The sequence below is a fragment of the Enhydra lutris genome, unplaced genomic scaffold (assembly GCF_002288905.1).
Source record: "Enhydra lutris kenyoni isolate GAN:26980312 unplaced genomic scaffold, ASM228890v2 scaffoldscaffold29, whole genome shotgun sequence".
NCBI lineage: Eukaryota > Metazoa > Chordata > Mammalia > Carnivora > Mustelidae > Enhydra > Enhydra lutris.
In genome coordinates this window covers 5,646,932-5,669,177 of record NW_019154113.1, presented here as the reverse complement: position 1 = coordinate 5,669,177, position 22,246 = coordinate 5,646,932, and the positions used below count along the sequence as shown (strand labels likewise).

At 35.3% G+C, this 22,246-nt stretch overlaps 1 protein-coding gene across 1 annotated transcript in view; it reads left to right on the top strand.

Moving 5' to 3' along the window:
- Positions 1–22,246, top strand: part of LOC111152562 (myocyte enhancer factor 2A) — a 156,144-nt gene that overhangs the window by 46,285 nt on the left and 87,613 nt on the right. The window contains exon 3 of the mRNA XM_022511039.1: positions 18,618–18,808. Coding sequence (XP_022366747.1) covers positions 18,755–18,808 — 54 coding nt within the window. The 5' untranslated portion in view covers positions 18,618–18,754. The remainder of the gene's footprint in view (positions 1–18,617; positions 18,809–22,246) is intronic.

Sequence of the window (22,246 nt, the reverse complement as noted above, 5' to 3'; positions counted from 1 at the left end):
CTAATGATGTTTATTTTTAAGTTAAACATATACATCAAGGAAAATGAACACTAAGAAAAGCATAGAGAGTAATGAGTGTTTCTTTCTGTAGTCAGAAGCCCCTCTTTCTATAGTCAGAAGTAATAAAGAATCCTGTCAATAAATCGAGTCCATTTTTTGTGATATCTGTAGTATAAAATGAAAACATGTTAAAAAGAGTAAAAACTCTTGATGAAAATCCAATATATTTAAGTAACGAATTTTCAGGGAAAATTACGAGACAATTCTTCATTTCATGAACGAGAACCACAGGTTCCTCCTAAATAGCTAGTTCTTTCTGTCATTATAAATGCAGATTTCTTATAGGTTTATAATATCTAACGAATTTCTCTAAATACCTTATTAAATTAGCAGAATTTGAAATTGATCTTTTGTGTGCTTCTCACCCCCCCCCCATTTTTGGTTCCTTTGCCTTTTAGATGTTCCATAGCTGGCTGCCAAGCCTGTGTTGCTATCATTAATTTTATGATCAAGTAGGTATTTGGAGTTGGAATCAGCTGAGTGATAAGTATAATTTTTTAAACACTTGATATGTGCCAAGTGCTGAAGTTACTTTATTTTGACCAATTCTCATAGATCCCTGTGTAAAATATATTATTCCCATTTTATAGATTTGAAAACTAAGGGTAAGAGAATTCTACTTGTTTGTAGCCCACAGTCCTATATCTAGTAAACGACTTTGATGTCTGAAAAGTGGAGAATATTTTGTGTTTGTGTGTCACCAAGAGGGCCCCTCTCATATCTTTTGTATTATCCCTCCAGTCTTTTTTATAAGCATGTAGAACAGGTCCATGGAAAAGAACACATTATCCTTTGTCTGCATTTTCCAGAGATTCTAAACTATCTAACTAGCCCAATCAGCCTTTACGAATACTTTAAAATATGAGCTAGTTTCTTAGCAGCTTTTGTGGTAGCATCCTGTTTGTCCCATGTTCTGCCAGAGGTGAATCAGTTCATGTGTACTATTTGCTGAGAGAGTTTTGTCATCCTTTGGAATTCCATTCATGTGTTTGTCCTGCAGCCTCAGAGTTTTGATACGCTTAAGAAAAGTTATGCTTGTGTAGGCTATGTGAGTCTTTTTGTTAGGATATGAGCAATGATTTTTTTTTTTAAAGAGAGAGTGTGCGTGTCTATACACATGAGTTGGGGGGGACAGTGGTGCAGCAGGGGGAGAGAGAATCTTAAGCAGGCTCCATGCTGAGTGAGGAACTGATGCTGGGCTTGAGATCATGACCTGAGTAGAAATCAGGCGTCAAACATTTAACCCATGGAGCCACCCAGGCACCCCAGGGGCAATGTTATCTTGAGGCATTTTAAGATTCATAGCTGAAGTCGTAGAACTTGAATTTTTCTTTAGTAGCTAGACTCTAAAGTCCTTTCTTGTGTAAAATTGAGAATTTCAAAAAAACATTGTATTGATTAGTTGACTTGCTCTCATTGGTAATTAATGTTAAGTGCAAATTTTCTTAAGTACATAATACTGTTTCAAGTAGGGTTTGGGTTTAAACTTTATCTTAATTTTCTGGAGGTTTGCAGTCAAATTAGTTGAAATTGAGAGAATCACATGTTTTAGTGATAGAAATATAATGGAAATATAACACAATTCCTTGGAATGCATTTATTTGTTAATTATTTATATAAATTATCTTTCTTCTCTGTAAAGAATAAATTGTCTTGATTTTATTTATTAATGAAAGGCTGGACTCCGAGGAGTCTTCCTTCTGTTTATAATGGCCACAGACTTATTAATAAAATGATGTTGGGTAAATCATTTTGTTCTCTGATTATTTTACATTCTTTGTCTATAGAAAACAATGATCATAACGTGGGATGCTGTATAGAGCTAGAACATTCTTTATGGGACTGTGTCTATTATTGTCTCTGTGCTTTGACATGTTTATTGTTTTTCACATATAACTAAATTTTGTAACACTTGAAGTTTTATTCCTTACCCTTCGCTGTTCTGAAAATACATTTCTCTCTAATGGTAGTCTGTATAAATACCTTATCAGATAAACAGGGCAGATTTCACTGAATTTGAAGAATTATTTTCTTTATGATCTTGTGGGTCTTTCTGTCTGGAAATCTAGTTGTCTTGAAAACATGTGAAGTTTTTATCTTTTGGGGATTATCCTTCTCTCTGAGAATATTGTTGACAATGAAATCCTTGCTTGCATAAATGTTTAAAATATTATGTTGTGGGGTGGCTGGATGATGGACTTTGGGGAGCGTATGTGCTATGGTGAGTGCTGTGAATTGTGTAAGACTGATGAATCACAGGCCTGTACTCCTGAAAGAAATAATACACTCTGTTAATTTAAAAAAATATTACGTTGTGATGCCTTTATCAGTCCTACTTCTATTCCCGCCCAGTTTTGGGATATTGGTGTGCTTCCTGTTGTCTCTGGCTGCAGTTTACTTATGGGTAACTGAAAGACATTGGGATCCACGTCTGTTTCTAAGTATTGGACATTAAGGCACTATAAACTAAAAGGAAGGCTTAGGGAAGAAAATGTTTAGTGCAGATATTATTTATCAGAACTGTTACAGGTGATTTTCTGTTAATGCAGTCAAAGATGGGAAATTTTCCTCCATATTCCTGGTTAGGTGTCACTGGAAAGTAGTAATGCTTGTTTCTTGACCCTAAGTATTGACGATTGTCGGGGTTATTTTTTAATTGCACTTTGTACCTACAATATATATTTATAATTAATTTTCTTTAACTAACCAGCACAGACTTTGGAATGGTGAAGAAATGGCAACTATGAAATTGTTACTGTATTCTTACTGTGTGGAGAGGACAGATCCTTCCCTTGAGTTGCAAAACTTTTACCATAATTACTGTGAGAAAGAGAAACATCAGAGAGGTACATTATAGAGTGATCACACTTAATTTGAAAGGATTTGTAAAAATTGATGTAGGATTTTTTAAAACACTTTGCAATGTTTCATTGTTTCCCTAGAAGTGTGAAAGAAATTTTGTGTAGAAGAAAATAGTATCTTATTTGTCTGTTAAAGTCAAGTTTATGAACCATAACATTTTTTTCTTAATAATTATGTCTTTAATAACTCTTTGGATGTTCTTCAACTTTCCTCACTATCATTTCATGATGATTTATGTTTACATAGTATTCACAAAGATACAATCAGTCTTTGTTCAGCAGAGATTATATTCTTCAGATGATACTGTCGATTTCATTTTTAGAAGTGTTTTATAGATATTAATTAGAATTGTGTAATGTTAGAGCTGAAATACTGGCTCACATTTATAGAACACTTTATATGTGCTTGGCACTCTAGTAAGGATTTTATGGATATCACTGCATTTATTCTTATGAATACACTTATGATACATATGTTATTATCGTTGGTTTATTTAGTTTGGAATAGAGAAGTCAAATGACATTTCCAGGGTCACACAATTAATAGCAACACCAGAATAAAACTATTGATGTTCTTCTCATCATATTTAACATAAAGTCCATATATCTCCTACTTGCTTTTCCACTATCATCTTTTCTCATTTTCCTACAAATGCCTTCCTTGTGCCCTAGCTCAGGCGATCTAACTCCTTAGGGTTTTTTTTTTTTTTTTAATTCCATATCCTTTTATTTGATACTGTGTGTCCTCTATCCCAGTAAACATATGAACAAACCTAAAATCAAACAAACCAATAAAACAAACACTTAACTGCTCCCTCCTCCACTGTTTGTAAATGATGTACATTTGACCCTTGAACATCACAGGTTTGAAATGTGTGGGTCCACTTAATACATAGATTTTGTTTTTTTTAATAAAGACTGCAGTTCTGTAAATGTATTTTCTTTTCCTTATGTTTTCTTTAATAACCTTTTCTTTTCCCTAGCTTACTTAATTGTAAGAATTATAAAATATGTGTTAACATTGTGTTATCGGTAAGGCTCTAGGTCGGCAGTAGGCTATTCAGTAACGTTTTGAGGAAACAAAAGTTCTTTAGGTGTTTTTGAGTGTGTGATGAAGGGAGGGATAGGCTTCCTTAGGCCCTATGTTGTTCAGGGGTCAACTTATCTTGAACTTAATCATGAAGGTGTTCTAAGTCCAGGGCAAAAGTTTGAGAAGTGGGATATTTACAGGGTTTTAACATGTTTTCCCATAGATAGCTTGTTATTTGCAAGAGGGAAATAGATGTAGACAGCAGAGAAATTAGATGACATTTTGGCCAGATGATCAAAATAAACATCGGTAAAAAGGGGTAGGTGGATATCAGATGCCTCTGGGTATGTGATACCCTGAGAAGGACACAAGATCACTGATGCGGTATTTTGGCTGGGAATTATGCGGGAACATCAGACAAACCCAAAGTGAGAAATATTTTATAGAAAAATGGCTCGTATTCTTCAAAATGTTGTGTCATGATAGGCAAAGGCCCAGAAACACTTCCAGATTAAAGGAGACTGAAGAGACTGACAGCTGCATGTGATCTGTGATCTGCATAGATCCTGTAATGAAGAGGGGGACAAGCTCCAAAGAACATTATTAGAACAATGATAAAAGTAGAATATGGCTTGCACTTGAAAGTATTGTATCAGTGAGGTGTATCCTAAAATTGACTAACTGTACTTTGGTTATATAAGAAATATTTTGTTCTTAGGAAATTCTGTAAGTATGGAGGGTTACAGGGCATGATATATGTAACTTATCCCCAAGTGGTTCAGAGCAATAATGTTTTGATATTTATATATGGATTATAGCACACATGCACTCTCACACCATGAGGAATGAAGGAGAGAGTGAATGCTGTTCTTAACACCTTTCAGTACGTTTGGACTTATTTTTAAATCAGTTCAAAAAATTAGAAGTTAAAAAACATTTTTCTAAATGGTTATAAACATTAATATATGTGCTGAAGACTTTTAAAATATTTTCTTCTGTGGCATATGCAGATTTTAAATTTTGCAAGAATGATATAGTCAGTGAAGGAAGATCTGTGTCCCACTGTGTGAGCAAAGCAGGAGGAGGAGGCGGCAGCTATGGTGCCCTTGACATGGCCCATTAAGGATGAGAGGGAGAAGGAAGGAGGGAAGGAACCAGGCTATGGAATTGGTGGCAGAGTTTCTTTATCCTCCTAGGATTGGTGGTCTTTGGCTTCTCCATTCTCCCCATCCTGCTTTTTGCCAACAGTGAAACGAAGCGTTTTCATGACCAGACTTTTGACCTGGGGCAGCTCTGGACTCAGGGTCCACTGGTCAAGTCTGATATTAGGCGCCTGACACTAGCTGCTCTGGGAAAAGTGATGCAGGGCTTTTAGATTCTTGATCCTCTTATTCGGGCAGCAGAATCTAACCATGAGGGCGCCTGGGTGGCTCAGTTGGTTAAGTGACTGCCTTCAGCTCAGGTCATGATCCTGGAGTCCCGGGATCGAGTCCCGCATCAGGCTCCCAGCTCCACGGGGAGTCTGCTTCTCCCTCTGACCTTCTCCTCGCTCATGCTCTCTCTCACTGTCTCTCTCTTCTCTCAAATAAATAAATAAAATGTTTAAAAAAAAAAAAAAAAAAAAAAGAATCTAACCATGAGAGCACTCTTCTGGGGATACATAGACCTGCACTGAGTCTTGGCTCTGCTGTTTAGCCGCTGTGACCTTGGGGAAAAGATACTTATGGCCTTGGTTTCCATTTTCTCAGATTTAAAAGAGAATAATAATCATATCTCATAAAAAAGTTGTGAGAATTTAAGAAGATAAATGTGTGTAAGGTGCAATACAAGGTGATTCTAAGATAAATTGGAAATTAGAGGATTCTGTTGTTTTTCAAGCACCTTGATTGAAGTTTGCTAAAGAAAAATGTGTAGATTAAAATGGGTCCTGGAACAGTTTCACTCAGCAGTTCCCCTTCTTTTTGTTGATAAATATTTAAAGAAAAAGGAAGAAATCAGCGTATCTACTAAGCTTAAGGAAAAGAATTTAAACTATGTAGAAACTACGTATGTAATATATGTATAATATACTTTTATGTTTTAGTTTGCTTTTTTATATGGTATAATCTTAGATACCAATTTGACATTTAATTATTGAAAATTAATTATAAGGTAATATTTTCCATTGAATTTTTTCTCCTGATTTCTAGTGTATGTACAAAAAAAAGGAATTAATATGTTTCAAAGAAAGTAAATATGTGAAATAGCATGAATGTAGTATATACTCATTTTTTTCTGATCATAAATACTAATATCATGCTTGGAAATATATTTGTCAGTAGTAATAATGATTCACTCTCCCGCAAATATTTACAATTGTGTAGCATTTTGTTCTAGCCCCATGTGGTACATATAATATGTATAATTTCAATTTTCCTCTTATAAAAAGTTAGTTTTAGAAATTGTCAGATACCGAAGGTTATGCAGCTCATTTAGTGAAATGTTTGTGGCTAGCATCCACGTTTCTTGCTCAAATAGTAATGGATCTTCTCAGTCAGATAGTGCTTTGAAATTCTAAGCAAGTTGTGAAGAAGGAGTAATCAGAAATGGCGCAAAATGCTAAAGCAGAAGGAAGATTTCAGCGATGTTTAAAGTTCATGATTTTTGGTCTTCAGGATTTTTTTTTCTTCTATAATTTAAAGGCAGCCATTGTGGTGTTGTTTATAGGAACTTTCTTCCTTTTCTACTACTTCAAAGTAGAATGCATTTTTTCAAGGGAAGCTGAAAGATTTCTTTTTGGAAAATATTTTAAAAATTCTTTTTCTTTAGAGGTGCCTGGGTGGCTCAGTTGGTTAAGTATCTGCCTTCAACTCAGGTCTTGATCCCAGAGTCCCTGGATCAAGCCCCACATCGGGCTCCCTGCTCAGTGGGGAGTCTCTCCCTCCCTCTGTCCAGACTCAGACTCACCCTGCTCGTGCTCACACTCTCTTGCTCTCTTTCTTTCAAATAAGTAAATAAAAATCTTAAAATTTTTTTTATTCTTTACTGTTGACCACATTGTTTAAAAACCTTATGTCTAGATGATAGTTCTGGGGTATTCATTTGCAACAGTAATAAATATTTTGTTTCTTGGGACTTTGGTGCTGATTTCATTTTATGTTTTGTCCCTAGGTGAGCGCATTGTTTCCCACAACATTAATAATATCTATATGCCCAAGATTCCCAAAGGTGTATTTTTAGCTCTAATCTCTGAGTCTTGTATCTAGGTTCCTGTTTGACATTTTCAGTTGTGTGATCCGTGACCATCTCAGGTTTAATATGTCCCAAACTGAATTAAATCCCCTTCTTCTTCTTCTTTCTTCTTTCTTCTAACAATTTATTTATTTGAGAGAGAACGTGCCTGCCAGCACAAGCTAGGGCAGGGACAGAGGGAGAGAATCTTCAAGTGGACTCCCTGCTGAGCATGGAGCTCAACAGAGGCCTCAATCCTAGGACCCTGAGATCCTGACCTGAGCTGAAATCAAGAGCCAGTGCTTAAATAACTGAACCACCCAGGTGTCCTCTAAGTTCCCTTCTTTTAAAGCAGTAATGAATCATTAAAGATTTTCTCTTGTTAAATACTTGTTTATTTGTTTAAAAAGCTTAGTTGTTGACTGTACACAGTTACTTCTATTACAAAGGTGTTTTATAGTAGTTTTTGAAAAAAATTAATAATTGATTTACCAGAATCATCAGAATGAGATGTTCTGATGAACTCAGAGATTGGTGTTTATTTAATAAGAGCAAACCTTAGAAAGTAAAGTTCACCTTGTGTTTAAAGTTCATGCTCTTAAAATATTTAGTTACTTAAGCAACAGAGTTCTTTAAAACAGTAAACAAAATTGATTTGAAAAGACTGAAATTCTGTGATCAGTATTAGTATGATTTTGAGTGTTAGACTATGTTATTTCTTTCTTTCCTTTTTTTTTTTTTTTTTTTTTTTAAATTAAGTGAACTGTACCCTCTATCGTGGGGATTGAACTCATAACCTGAGATCGAGAGTGACAAGCTCTACTGACTGAACCACAGGTGCCCTGGTATTTCTTAAATTAAGACAGCAGAACCCATATTGGAAGTCTTTTTTAAAATGTAGTTTCTGATTTTATGAAAATGACCCACTAAAAAGAATTTCAGTTAACTGAGAGTTCAGTTTAAACTAATTTTTTACTTTAACGTTGCCTGAACGCAGATATAGGCCTTGGAGTTTAGTGAGATTCCTCCCCCCCTCCCCCAAGGATAAGATATATTACTTTGTGGGGAAAATGCCATCTGTGTTTGCTAAAGATAACTATTAGTCTCAAAGGTTGGTTTTAAATGTTTCCATTTCTTACAGTTCCTTTAGTTTTATCATATAGAAGAATTAGCACTCAGTTGATCTAATGTGTTAGTGGTTAGCTTAATTTAATAAAATCATAATCCTGCAATTGTTTTAAAGGTGTGTACATACTTTTTTTTAGTATTTATATTTTTTGAAAGTGTGGTAAAATGTATATAACACAGTATTTATCATTTATTCATTTTTAAATGTATAATGTGGTATTAAGCAAACTTATATCGCTGTGCAATAATCACCACCATCTCCAGAACTTTTTCATCATCCCATATTAAAACTGTGCACCCATTAAGCAGTAATTTTCCATTTGTCCCTCTCTGTCATCCCTAGGAACTATTTACTTTCTCTATGAATTTTGACTACTCTTTGTACCTTGTATAAATGGAATTATCTAATATGTGTCTTTTTTGACTTCTTTCTCTTACCATATATTTTTAAGGTTTATTCATGTTATAACAAGTGATAGGATTTCTTTTTTATAACAGTTTTACCAGTGAAGGTATCTTTTTTTTTTTTTTTAAGATTTTATTTGTTTATTGAGAAGAGCACATGTGTGCATGCGCTCATGAGTGGCTCAGGGGGCAAAGGGAGGGGGAAGCAGGCTCTCCACTGAGCAGGAAGCCTGACAGGACACTGAGATCACACCCTGAGCTGAAGGCAGATGCTTAATTGGCAGAGTTACTCAGGTGCCCCAAGTGATAGGATTTTCGGTAAAGCTGAAAAATACTCCATTGTATGTAGATATCACGTTTTGTTTTTCTGTTCATCTGCCAGTGACATTGGGATTGTTTCTACCTTTTAAGTGTGGATAACGCTCCTATGAACATAGATGTACAAATATATTATTCAAGTGCCTGCTTACGGTTCTCTTGTGTCTAGACCTAGAAGTGGAATTTTTGGATCAAATGATTATTTGCTGTTTAATCTTTTGAGTAACCAGCATACTGTTTTTCACAGCAACAGTGCCATTTTACATTTCCCCAAGCAACACACAAGGTTTCACATTTACCCCCATTCACATTATGACTTGTTTTTTGGTTTTCGTTTGTTTTAATGATAGTTGTCTAAATTGTGTGAAGTGGTATGTCATTTTGGTTTTGATTTGCATTTGCCCAATGATTAGTGATGTTGAGTATCATTTCATGTGCTTATTGGCCATTTGTATATCATCTTTGGAGAAATGTCTATTCAAGTCCTTTGCCTATTTTTGGTTTTGAGTTTTAGGGGTTCTTTATATATTGTGGATATTAATCTCAGCTAATATGATATAAAATTATTTTCTTCTATTTGGTGGGTTGCTCTTTTACTCTGTTGCTAGTGTCCATGGACACTTTTTGACATTTGGCCATGTATTCATGGATTTGTCTGTGCTCTTTATTCTGTTCCATTGATCTATGTGTCTGTCTTTATGCCAGTGCCATATTGTATTGATTACTATAGTTTTATAGAAAATTTCAACATTAGGGAGTGTGTGTCCTCCAAATTTGTTCTTTTTTAAGATTGTTTTGGCTATTTGGAAACCTTTGAGATTCCATATTAATTTAGGGTGGCTTTTCATCTTTTGGGATTTTGATAGGGATTGCATTGAATTTGTGGTTCACTTTGGGTAATATTGGTATGTTAACAACAATAAGTCTTACAGTCTGTGAACATAGGGTGTCTTTTTATTTGTTCTCTTTTCTTTAATTTCTTTTATCAATGTTGTTAAGTTTTCAGTGTGCAAGTTTTTCACATTGACTAAGTTAATTACTGAGTATTTAAAAAAAACTGATGCTATTGTAGAGGCGCCTAAGGTGGCTCTAGTCAGTTAAGCATTTTGGCTTTGGTTCTTGCATCTTGATTTTGGCTCAGATTATGAATTTGATGCTATTGTAGAGGCGCCTAACGTGGCTCAAGTCAGTTAAGCATTTTGGCTTTGGCTCTTGCATCTTGATTTTGGTTCAGATTATGATCTCTTGATTTTGGCTCAGATTATGATCCCGAGATTGAGCCCCACATTGGGCTCTGTGCTCTGCGGGGAGCACAGCTTGAGGATTCTCTTCCTCTCCCTCTGCTCCTCCCCACTCTTGCATGCACACACGCTCTCTAAAATATTAAAAAAATTTTTTTGATGCTATGGTAAATGGAATTATTTTCTTCTTTCAAACTGTTTATTGTTAGTGTAGAAATGCAACTGATTTTATTGTGTTCATTTGTATCCTACTACTTTGATGAATTTGTTTATTAGTTCAACAGGTTTTTGTGGAATCTTTGGTGGATTCTACGTATAAGATCACATCATCTGCAAACAGAGGTACTTACACTTTTTTCCTTTCCAGTTTGGATACCTTTTATTCACTTTTTCTTGCTTAATTGCTTTGACTAGAACTTCCACTGTTGAATTTATGGGATGAAATCAGTCATTGTCTTATTCCTGATCTTAGAGGAAAAGCTTTTAGTCTTTCACCACTTGAACATGCTGTAAGCTGTGGGGTTTTCCTATATGATTTTAATTTTGTTGAGGTAGTTTCCTTCTATTTCTGGTTGATTGCTTTTTTATCATAAAAGAGTACTGTATTTTGTCACATGCTGCTTTTGCATCAATTTAGAGGGTCATGTGGTTTTTTCCCTTCATTCTCTTAATGTGGTTTATCACATTGATTAATTTTATTAGTGTGTTGAATCATCCTTACATTCCAGGAATAAGTCCCACTTTGTCATGGCGTACAATCCTTTCAACATGCAAAACACACAACAGGCAAAGTCACACCATCTCAATTACTATTCGTTTTATAATAAGTCTATTAAATGACTGCATGAGTCTTTTCTTCAAGGTAGTTTTGACTATTCTTTATGTTTGCAAATGGATTTTAAAATAATCTTGTTAGTTTCTGCGTGTAATAAAAGGAAACCTGCTGGTATTTTGATTAGGATTGCATTGAATCTCTAGATTAATTTGGGGGAGAATTGACATCTTTATGAAATTGAAACTTCTCAGAATCTGCAAAGACGGATTTTTCTTTTAGTATATTTTAAATTTCAGGATCAAGACATTTTTTGTTTTCTGTGTTTTGTTTTGGGTAACTGAGATAATAGCATCTTTTAATTTTTTGCCAGTGGGAGTGCTTGCTTCAGTATAGAAGAAAATTTTGACTTCAAAGGAAAGAAAGGAGGAATTGCTGTAGCCAAGACCTAAATAGGAAAGAAGGATGTAGAGTGGGACAGATGCTGATGGGTTGATCGATATGATGGCAGGAACTTGAGGAGCTTCTCTTCTGATTACTGTTTTTTCCATCAGTAGAATAGGTAGCAAAGTCATCAACTGAAAGTGAGGATGAGTGATGAGTGTTAGAGATGTGAAGAGGGAGAATAGGGCATCAAATAATCAAGCACGTAACTGGGAAATGGAAAATTACTAAACTTAAAGACAGATTAATTAGCCTGGTTAGCATGGTTGTTTATTCTCAGCCTATTCAGCTACATGGAAGCAAGCAGATAGTCAAGAGGGGGTTCTTTCCCAGGAAATGACTGGAGGGAGGAGAGAGGAGGGAGAGCAAGAGCTGAGGGAGTGAGGGTGCATGAAAATTTAATTAGATAAAGAGACATAAACTGGCTGAGGAACAGTGAAAAGGTGGTAGGTATAATTAAATTGTAGCACCTGATGGGATCTAAAGAGTGTTAAAATTATGTTACTAGAGCGTTTGAGCTGGAAATATGGGAGGTAGTAGTTAAAGAGTTACACTTACCAGTTTAGTTTGATATAATTGCTTTCAGATTTTTGTTGGTTATTTGTATTAATCTTCATGTGGTAAATGCAGCACATGTTATAAAAAACAAGTTCATATTTTTTAATCTAAAACCTTTGGGGGGGCGCCTGGGTGGCTTAGTGGGTTAAGCCGCTGCCTTCGGCTCAGGTCATGATCTCAGAGTCCTGGGATCGAGCCCCGCATCGGGCTCTCTGCTCAGCAGGGAGCCTGCTTCCTCCTCTCTCTCTCTGCCTGCCTCTCTGCCTGCTTGTGATCTCTCTGTCAAATAAATAAATAAAAATCTTAAAAAAAAAATAAAATAAAACCTTTGGGGCCAGATATGTGTTTTATTTTCAGGCCCTCTCTTATTTTTTCCAGGAACTTGCCAGTTTTATTATTCCCTCCAAAGAACTAACTTTTAGTTTTGTTGATCTCTGTTGTATATTTTCTATTTCATTATGTTATGCTCTTTTATTTCATCTGTAGTGTCTTGGGTTTAATTTGTTCTTTTTATAACCCTTTCAGATGGTTGCTTAGAACATTGGTTTTTGGTCTTTCCTCCATATATGTGTTTTAAAGCTATAAATTTCCCTCTTAAGCATGGTGTTACCTGCATCCCATAACTTTTTATGTTATGTGAATTTAATAGTGTTCAATTCTTTTCTGATTGTGGCTGTGATTTCTTCTTTGACCCATGAGCTGATTAGAAGTTTATTTCTTAATTTCACTATATAAGCATTTCTAATCATATTGTTGTTAATTCATAGCTTAATTCATTGGAGGTCAGAGAAACAGGTCTGTCCTTTGAAATTTGTTAGCAGTTTATGATCCAGCATGTGGTCACTTTTGGCAGATGTTTTTATTCACTTACAAGGAATGTATCTTCTGCTCTTGTTGGGTATATGCTCTTGTTCTGTATGTCAGGCTGGTAATTGTAAAGTTCAAATCTTTTTGTTTCTTCTGATCTATTCCTTGTTTTGGTGTGCTTGTACCATTAGTTTCTGAGAAAGCTTTGTTAAAATCAACTTGCTAGATTTGTCGTCTTCACTTACTGGTTCCCTTGGTACTGACTGAAGTTTGTTTGGAAAAAGTATGTTTTTGGGGTGCCTGGGTGGCTCAGTCATTACATGTCTGACTCTTGAGAAAATCAGGTCGTGATCTCAGGGTGGTGAGATTGAGCCCCACATCAGGCTCTGTGCTCAGCAGGGTCTGGTTGAGATTCTCTCTGCCTCTGCCTTCTCCCCACCCTGCTCTCTCTCTCAAATAAATTTTGAAAACAAAAGTGTTTTCCCATCTGCACAGTTAAGTACAATATTTTAACAAACTGATGTGTGGGAAAAGTCACAAATTAAATTTCAAATCAATTTGTAGAACATTAGAATCACATGTAGACATTTTTGAGTCATGTTCTGTCAACAGAGGGAATGTGCGTCTCTGTTGCTGCTGGCAGTAAGAAAGAGGTTTCCATATTATAAGCCTTTGAGCTGTTATCTGCCATATGTGTTTGTCTTGCGTAAGTTTCTAATTGCTTTTGTATTTGGCCCTTAATTTTGCTTAGTTTTGTAGAAAGCACAAAAAGTGTTTAACATAGAAAGTGTTAAATCATGGAGAAGGAAATAAAGCCAGTGAGAAAACTATTGCGTTTGAAGTCATATAGTATTTTACATCCTAACCATGATAATTTTCTATTATAAATGAACATTTTCTGTATTTCAGTTAAGTATTAAAAGAGAAATGATTGGGGATTATGAGTTTATATGTAATATAATTTTTCCTATTTAAAAAAATGGAAAATAAGGTCCTAGTTAGGATTTTGTACAGGATATCTGATTTTAAGGAACAGATTCCTGACTTTAAGTGTTATTAGGTATATTCAGATTTAGAATTGCTAGCTCTTTCCAGTGAATTGAGCTTTTACTGTGTCCTGGGATTGAGTCCTACATCGGGCTCGCTGCTTCATGGGAAGCATGCTTCTCCCTCTCCCACTCTCCCTGCTTGTGTTCCTCTCTCACTGTGTCTCTCTCTGTCAAATAAATAAATAAAATCTTCAAAAAAATAAAAAAATGTATTGTGATAAAGTATAGCTACAGATCTTTTTTTTTTATTTGTGTTCTATACAGTATGTTCTCCATGCTTTTACTTTCATTCTTTCTATCTCATATTTAAGATGTACTTCTGTAGTCATCAGATCTTTTTTTAATACAATTCAGGTGTTAATTCATTTTCCCCTTCCATTAGCTTGTTAGCTTTCTGTACTTTTACTATTCTTACATGCGTCTTTGACTCAAGTCCAAAAAGTAAAAAAGTACTTTTTCTATTTCCCATTAAATGAAAGTGTTTTAGAACACTTTAACTTTATTTACTACGGTACTGTACTGTTGTTGTGCATTATTAATATTTTAAATTCTACAGTGTGTTATTATCTTCTTTAGTCAGTATTCACTTAGAGTTACATATTTACCCTGTTCCTTATTCTTATTTGTTTGTTTATATACATACTTTTTGGTGCAATATCGAAGCTGTGTCTGGTATCCTTTATTCTTTCTACTTGAAGAAGTCCCTTCAGTGTTTTTGGTGTTAAATTCTTTGTTTCTATTTGACTACAGATGTCTGTGTTTTGCCTCCCCCCTCCCCTGCTTCAAGAGTATTATCTTCCAGATATGCTATTCTAGTTTGGCATTTCTCCCACTCTTGGCATATCATTTCATTGTCTTCTGACTTCCATTACTTCTGTGAAAAAGTCAACTGTAAATCTTTCCTTTTTTACTACTTTTAAGATCTCTATCTGTGGCTGTGTCTCTTTGTGTGTGTCTCTCTCTTTCCCTCCATCCACCCTTTTACTTTGATATGCTTTAGGTTGTGGTTTTCTTTGTATTTGTTTTGCTTGGGAGTTTGTAGATCTTGGTTCTGTGGCATGATGTCGCTGGTAAGTTTTTAAAAAGTTTTCAACTGGGACGCCTGGGTGGCTCAGTGGGTTAAGCCGTTGCCTTTGGCTCAGGTCATGATCCTAGGGTCCTGGGATCGAGTCCCGTATCGGGCTCCTTGCTCAGCAGGGAGCCTGTCTCTCTCTCCGCCTCTGCCTGCCTCTCTGCCTGCTTGTGTGCTTTCTCTCTCTCTCTTTCTGACAAATAAATAAATAAAATATCTTAAAAAAAAAAAAGTTTTCAAGTATTTTAAACATTTCTCTCTTTTCTTTCAAGGACTGCAGTTACATGTATTTTGGATCCATGTGTCATAATTTTTTCACACTCTTTTCTGTATTTCCCAATTTATGTCTTCTTGGGCATCAGTATAAGTATTTTCCTCTTTCTTAGTTTCTGGATCATTGATTCTTCAGCTGTATTCTAACCTGTTATGAAACCCATCATTGATTTTTTTTTTTAAATTTTCTGTTTTCAGAATTGTATTTTTCAGTTATTTATTTTCCATACTTTTAGCATTGTCTGCTAATAGTCTTTGTTTATCAATTCTTTGAACACATTAACTTATTTTAAAGTTCTTTTCTGATAGCACCATTACTTGGATCTACTATAGGTCTGATTTCTTGCCATTTTAAAATCTTAGTTTTCAGTCAGGTCTTGACTGGTTATTTTTTATTTTTAGGCATTTTGTATAATAATGATAAGATCATTTAAATTTCTAGATGATGTTAACTTTTGCTGGTAAGGTTTACTTCTGCTAAAATCTTTACAGAAGTTTTTATTGGCCTGCAGCTAGGCTAATGACACTGGGTAGCCCAGGTTCCTTAACCTAATCAGGGATTGAGATGATATGAAGCTATACTTTCCTCCTTGTTGGCCTGGTCTGTTTCTAGTTTAGCTTTATACCTAGGGTATAGTCTTTTGGATTCCCTCCCTACCTGGTGGGTTTACTGGGGCTGGGCTAGTCCTTGGCAGACCCTGCATCTATTTCCATGTCCTACCCATAGATCTGTTGAAAGGTCTGTTTAGCTTCTCAGCCTCTCAGCCAATGTTTTTTGGGTCTAAAAATAAATAAACACACACACACACACACACACAAAATCTTATTTATTTGAGAAACAGTGAGAGAGAGAGCACGAGTGGGTACATGGAGAGGAAGAGGGAGAAACGGACTCCCTGCTGAGCAGGGAACCTGACATGGGGCTCAGGCAATATTTTAAAAATCTACTTATGACTAGGGGGAGAATTAATCTGAAGTGTGATCTCACCCGTTTCTTCCAGATCTCAGCCTCTCAATTCTGTCTTGAAAGTTCTCCAATGGTTTTGAACAGATTACTTTTCTTGTTGTTTTCTCATTATTAGAAGGTTGGTTTGGGGCTCCTCGGTGACTTAGTCAGTTAAGCATCTGACTTATTTTTGGCTCCGGTTGTGATCTCATTGGTTGTGGGATTGAGCACTCTGTTAGGCTTTGCGCTCAGTTCAGAGTCTGCTTGAAGATTTTCTACCTCTGTCCCCTCACCCCCCACCACTTACGCTTGCTTATGTTCTCTCACCCTCCCTCTGAAATAAATCTTAAGAGAGAAGGTTGAAGGTAACCTATTTAACTATTGTCAAAAGCAAAATGCTTAGATATGGTCTAATAGAATTCAGAATTTTTCAGATTCTAAATTTTTTTTTTAAGATTTTATTTATTTATTTGACACTCAGAGATCACAAGTAGGCAGAGAGGCAGGCAGAGAGAGAGGAGGAAGCAGGCTCCCCACTGAGCAGAGAGCACGATGTGGGGCTTGATCCCAGGACCCTGGGATCATGACCTGAGCTGAAGGTAGAGGCTTTAACCCACTGAGCCACTCAGGCGCCCCCAGAATTTTCCAGATTCTAAAAGAGAGTACAGTAGATACAGCTTATAGGCATTAGAGGCATTAGAATTGAAATGCATGAATATTTATCTTGGCTACTACAGTTCCAATTTTTATAATGGGAATTGAATGCAGTGTGATCTGTTAGGGAACGTGATTTGAATAAACTGACTTTTATTGGTTTATATTGCAGTCTCATGAGAAAACAAAAACATTCCACAGCACAGTTGTTTGTTTGGTTCCCACCAGTTGACTAGCCATCCTTCAGTTTTTCTAATGTTTCCTTCTTCCGTGCACATGGTATTCTCTCTGCTTAGAATGTACACCTTCATACTCAGGTTTGAGGCACATTCCAAAGGAAGCCTTACCTAACTTAGGAATTTAGGTCAGATAAACTAACATGCTAATTTTAATTTCTACAGACTCATTTATATGGTAGTTTGATTAATGTCTGTTTTCCCCTCTAAACTATGAACTCAGTGAGATCAGAAATCATGCCTTTTTTTTTTTTTTAATATTTTATCCTATGTGCCTACTTCAGTGTTTGGAAGTACAATTTTTTTTGCAAGTTGGTGATCAGTTAATAGGTTATCAATTGTTAATAGATGTTCAGTTAATGTTTGTATGAATGAAGAAATGAAAGAATACGAGGGAAGATATGTAAGACATGCCATGCTTATAATAATGATGGTAGTGTTAAGAATTGAAAAATTCACTGCTTTTGAACAAAAGCCAGATTTAATCAAACATGGATTTGCACAGTACTTTTAAAGTTTTATGGCTGTATATGCACAATATTAAAAATACTTGAATAAAATTCCCCTGAGAATTTATTATTGTGAGTATTTTAGTATTTGCCTTTTTTCCCTTGTAAATATTTTATTATGTAAGTTTTGAAAACACTAGGTCTTTGACAGAACTGTCATTCAGAACATGACAGATTATATCATTGCCATTCATTGAATTACAGAGATAAATGGAATAAAAAAAAATCCCGTTCTTGAAGGATTCACGGTCTCAGGAATACGGACTTAGAATTTATTATACAAATAGCCACAGAGTATAAGGTGCTGTGGTTTACTCTATCAGGGGGAACTGAATCTTGATTAATTAGGAGGATTTTATTAAATGGCTAAAAGAAACAGTATTTCATTTAATAAGTGGACATTATTATGAAATCATATGGATTGACAGTAATTTTGGTGGTAGCTAGGGCAGTTTGCAAGAATCGTTTGTAAGGGCAGATTGGGGCTACCCAGATTATTAGTTCATCCTTTGACATGGAGGACATCAGAAACTTTCCAAGGATATTCTGTAATATTAAAGCAGAGAAATTCTGGAGCCAGAGTCCCTGAGTTCATATTCCAAGCCCTGCCCTTTACTGTGTGTGTTACCTTGGACATATTATTTAGGATCTCTCTGCCATTATAAAATGGTGATGATAATTATAAACAAAAAGATTGCAGTTTGGATTGAATGAGTTAAGATATATCAGGTACATGGGAAAATTCTTGGCACATAGAAAAATCCCAATAAGTATTGGCTCTTGTTGCTTTTACTATATGCATTGAGAAAAACTCAAAGCTTATAATTGCACTCTTTCAGCCAGAACTAGAGGCACAAAAAGATTCAAGAGATTTTTAGGGGTAAAGTTAACAAAGCTTCAACTTAACTACCAATTTTATGTAACCAGGAATTTCAACTAATATGTGCCTATGTGCGGCATAGAGGTAAGTTTGAAATTTGTATAACATTTTCATGATTTACAAACTTATAGAACTTAAATTTTCTAATTTGTGTTTTCTTTTAGATCTTATAGAAAATTTCAGCTGTAGCCCTTGGACTAGAAGCTGAAATAATAGAAGCTGTGTACGATGCATTAGGGTATTGAAGAAAATACATTTTGAATTAAGTATTTGGAATATAAGGAAGGAAAGGTGACTGAAAATGGGGCGGAAGAAAATTCAAATCACACGCATAATGGATGAAAGGAACCGACAGGTAAATGAAAATTTTAACTTATTTTTGATGTAAATATTTTTTTTTAAAGAGGAGCATAGGATAGAATGGTTGAATTTTTCTTAAAATTTAATTCCAAGTCTATTTTTGTTTTCAAACTAAATAAAAAATTTAAACACTTTTAGCTTGTCATCATGTGCTTTAAAGAAACTTTTTCTTATTACAGAAATCATAGACGTTGATTATAGAAAACATAGGGGAAAAGAAGAGAAGATCACTGTAGTCCCACCATTACTGTCCATTGTGTAGATTTATTGTAATATACTTAGTCTTTTGTTCATTTGATTATGTTTGTTAGTTTTTAATAGGTTAATTATTATTGTAAATTATCATCTCTATTTTCATAATTAGGGAATACCTAAGTTAACTATGGTTATCAGTGAATGTGCTTTAGTCACTTAAATTTTCTGGTTAACGAACAAATAATGAGAGTTTTTTTATAACTCATATTATCACAAATATTCCCAGAACAGTTATTATATTGATCTCAGTTTTAATTGATAAAATATATTGAACTTAATTTTTAGCACCAATGTCAATAAACCCTTACAAATTCAAGATAATTATAATACTGATATATGAAGACCAGAAGTTGTAAGAGTTTAGAGCAGGGATTGGCAAACTGTGGTTCATGGGCAGGCTGGCTGTTTTTACAAACAAATCATTGTTAGAAAACTGCCATGTGCATCTGTTTACATATTGTCTGTGCCTGATTTCACATTGTAACAGCATAATTGAGTAGTTGCCCATAGGCCTAAAATCTTTACTCCCTGGCCTTTTAAGAAGAAGTTTGCCATGCTCTTGGTTTAAAGGAAAGAGGGAAAAATAGTTCCATAGAATATTGTAAATAATCTAGTAGTCACAGCATATGCAGGAGGGGGAGATTCTGCTCTGGAAAGTTTGCCTCTCAGGAGAAGTTTCCAGAAAATTTGGTTTCTGGAAGCTTACCAGGAACAGAACAGCACTAAAGATAAAATCTGCAGAGTCTGAGTAGTAATTCATCTGGTAATATGGATATAATTGGAGACAGAACTCAGCTGAGTAGCTGATAGAGAAGTTAGTGGAAGTGATTAGAGTTGTCACTGGACCTAAATGAAGAGAACTCCTGTTTCATCTTGTGAAAATTCTTCAGCTAAAATGTAAGGCTTACACAGTATGATTCTTTATGAAGGTTGATAAAACAGGGGAGAGTAATAAAATAACTATTCCATCATGATTCGAAGCAAGGTTGCAAGTAAATGTCCCTTCATAAATCTGAGGACTATGTCATATAGAAAGAACATGGGGGGACCTGCTTCATGAACACATGCAATATAAATGTAAAATAGGATTTATTCGGGGAATAACATAAAAGAGGAGAACTGGCAAAGCACGTAACATTCCCTGAACTCTCATTACCCCATAGAGAGTCATGTTTAAATTCAGCATAGATACACTGGATCTACCAGTGGAAAAGACCCCCCATGTTTAGAGAGAAAAAGGAGCTAGGAATATGTAGGAGCTAAGTGACTGTGTAATGGAGCTTTTTAAGTTAAGGAAACAGTATTATTAAAAGATGGAGCTTGCCACTATACTCAGCAACTAGAATTAGCCTGTTAATATGTTGAGTTTACCTAAGTCATTTTCTTACTAAGCTGCCAGATGGGGCAAGGGTAAGGGTGTCTGAATTTCTTCTCAGGTGATTTTGGCAAAGAATGCAGAAAACATACTGTGGAGGTAGTTGGACAGTTTGGTTTTCAGGTTTGATTAGGCTCAGACATAATTTGTCATTTTGAATTTGTGGATTTTGAGTTAAAAGTTTCATTATTCTTGCATTAAAATGGGGGGAAAAGGTTTCTGTGCTGAAGAGAATATGTGTCATTTATTCACCCAAATTTGAATATTTACTGTATCAGAGAGAGACTGTTAAGCACTGGAGACTCATTAAAAATATATAGCCTACAGAAGAAATTTAACTATGTGGCAGATAGAGGCTACGCTTAGGTGATGGGAGGGTTTATGGAAGGAACTACCAACCTCTGGGGTTGTTGAGCGAGCAGTACTGAAGGAGGTAATAGTGAAGAGTTTTTAATGATTGGATTTTTGGAGCTACGAAGATAAAATCACACTTCAAGTCATTAGAACAGTGAGTTAAAACTCTTGGGGTTGACACTACCATGCACTTAAGAGCTGCTTCACCTCACTTCGCTTCTACTGGGAAGCTTTCACTGACTTCCATTTGGGAGCTTCTGGTGAAACCTTGTGTTGGTCCTTCTTGGCGTAATGTGTTTCTATTTAAAAAGTAAATTTTGTATTAAAGTATAACATAAAGAAAAGCACACAAATCCTAAGGGTGGCTAAGAGAGTTATTGCAAAAAGTACATGGCCACGTAACCAGCGTATCCCAGTGCACCACCCCAGAAACTCTCTGTCTTGTCTCCCAGGCATTATCTCCCTGCCCCAGGGAAGGAAAAGTCATTAACTGAACTTTCTAACACATAGATTAATTACCCCTGTTTTTGAATTTATGTGAACTGCGTGTGTTCCTTTGGGCAACATTATGTTTGTGAAATTAATGTTAGTGTTGCATGTGGGTATATATGTAGATGTATTTTATACATCTACATATTCATATACGTTTTCATTGATATATTCCATTGGGTGGATAGAACACAATGCGTATACTTATTTTTTCTACTGTAAATAGAATTTTGGGTTGTTTTCTACTTTGAGACTATTATAAAGAGTGCTATTTTGAATACTCCTATGTGTGTCTTTGGTACCTATGAATGCTTGGGTGTATACCGAGGGGTACAGTTGCTAAGTCAGAGAGTATGCCTGTGATAGCTTTAATAGCAATAGTTTTCTAAAGTGGTTGTACTGATTTATAATTATGCTCTGCTAACAGTGTGTGAAAGTTCCAGCTGCTCAGCTGCTCTAAATATTCACCATTACTAGTTTTTATCCCTTTCATTTTAGCTGTTCTGATGGGTGAGCAAAAGTAACATTTTAATTTTAAGTTTCTGTGATGTTTGATGAAGTTGATCACCTTTTCATATTTTTCTTGGCCCTTTAGATATGACTTATTTTATGACTTACCTGTTAAAGTCGTACCTGATTACCTTTTCTTAGGCAGTCTCCCTGACTGCTTTTTCCTTAGTAATTATTAGCATACATTCTGTATATAATATATTCTGAGTGTTTTGTTCATTATGTGCATTTCAAATAACTTCCCTCATTTCATGGCTTGCCTTTTCACTTTTTCAGTCCTTTTTTTTTTTTTAAATGTTGTCCAGTTTCTCTTCTTTTTTTCCTTTATGGCTAATGCTCTTTGTGTTGTGTTGAAGAAATATTTACCTATCATAAGTCCGTAAAGATTGTTTTTATGTTTTCTTCTGTTTTTTACCTTTCATGTTTTAGATCTGTTATCCGTTTTGAATT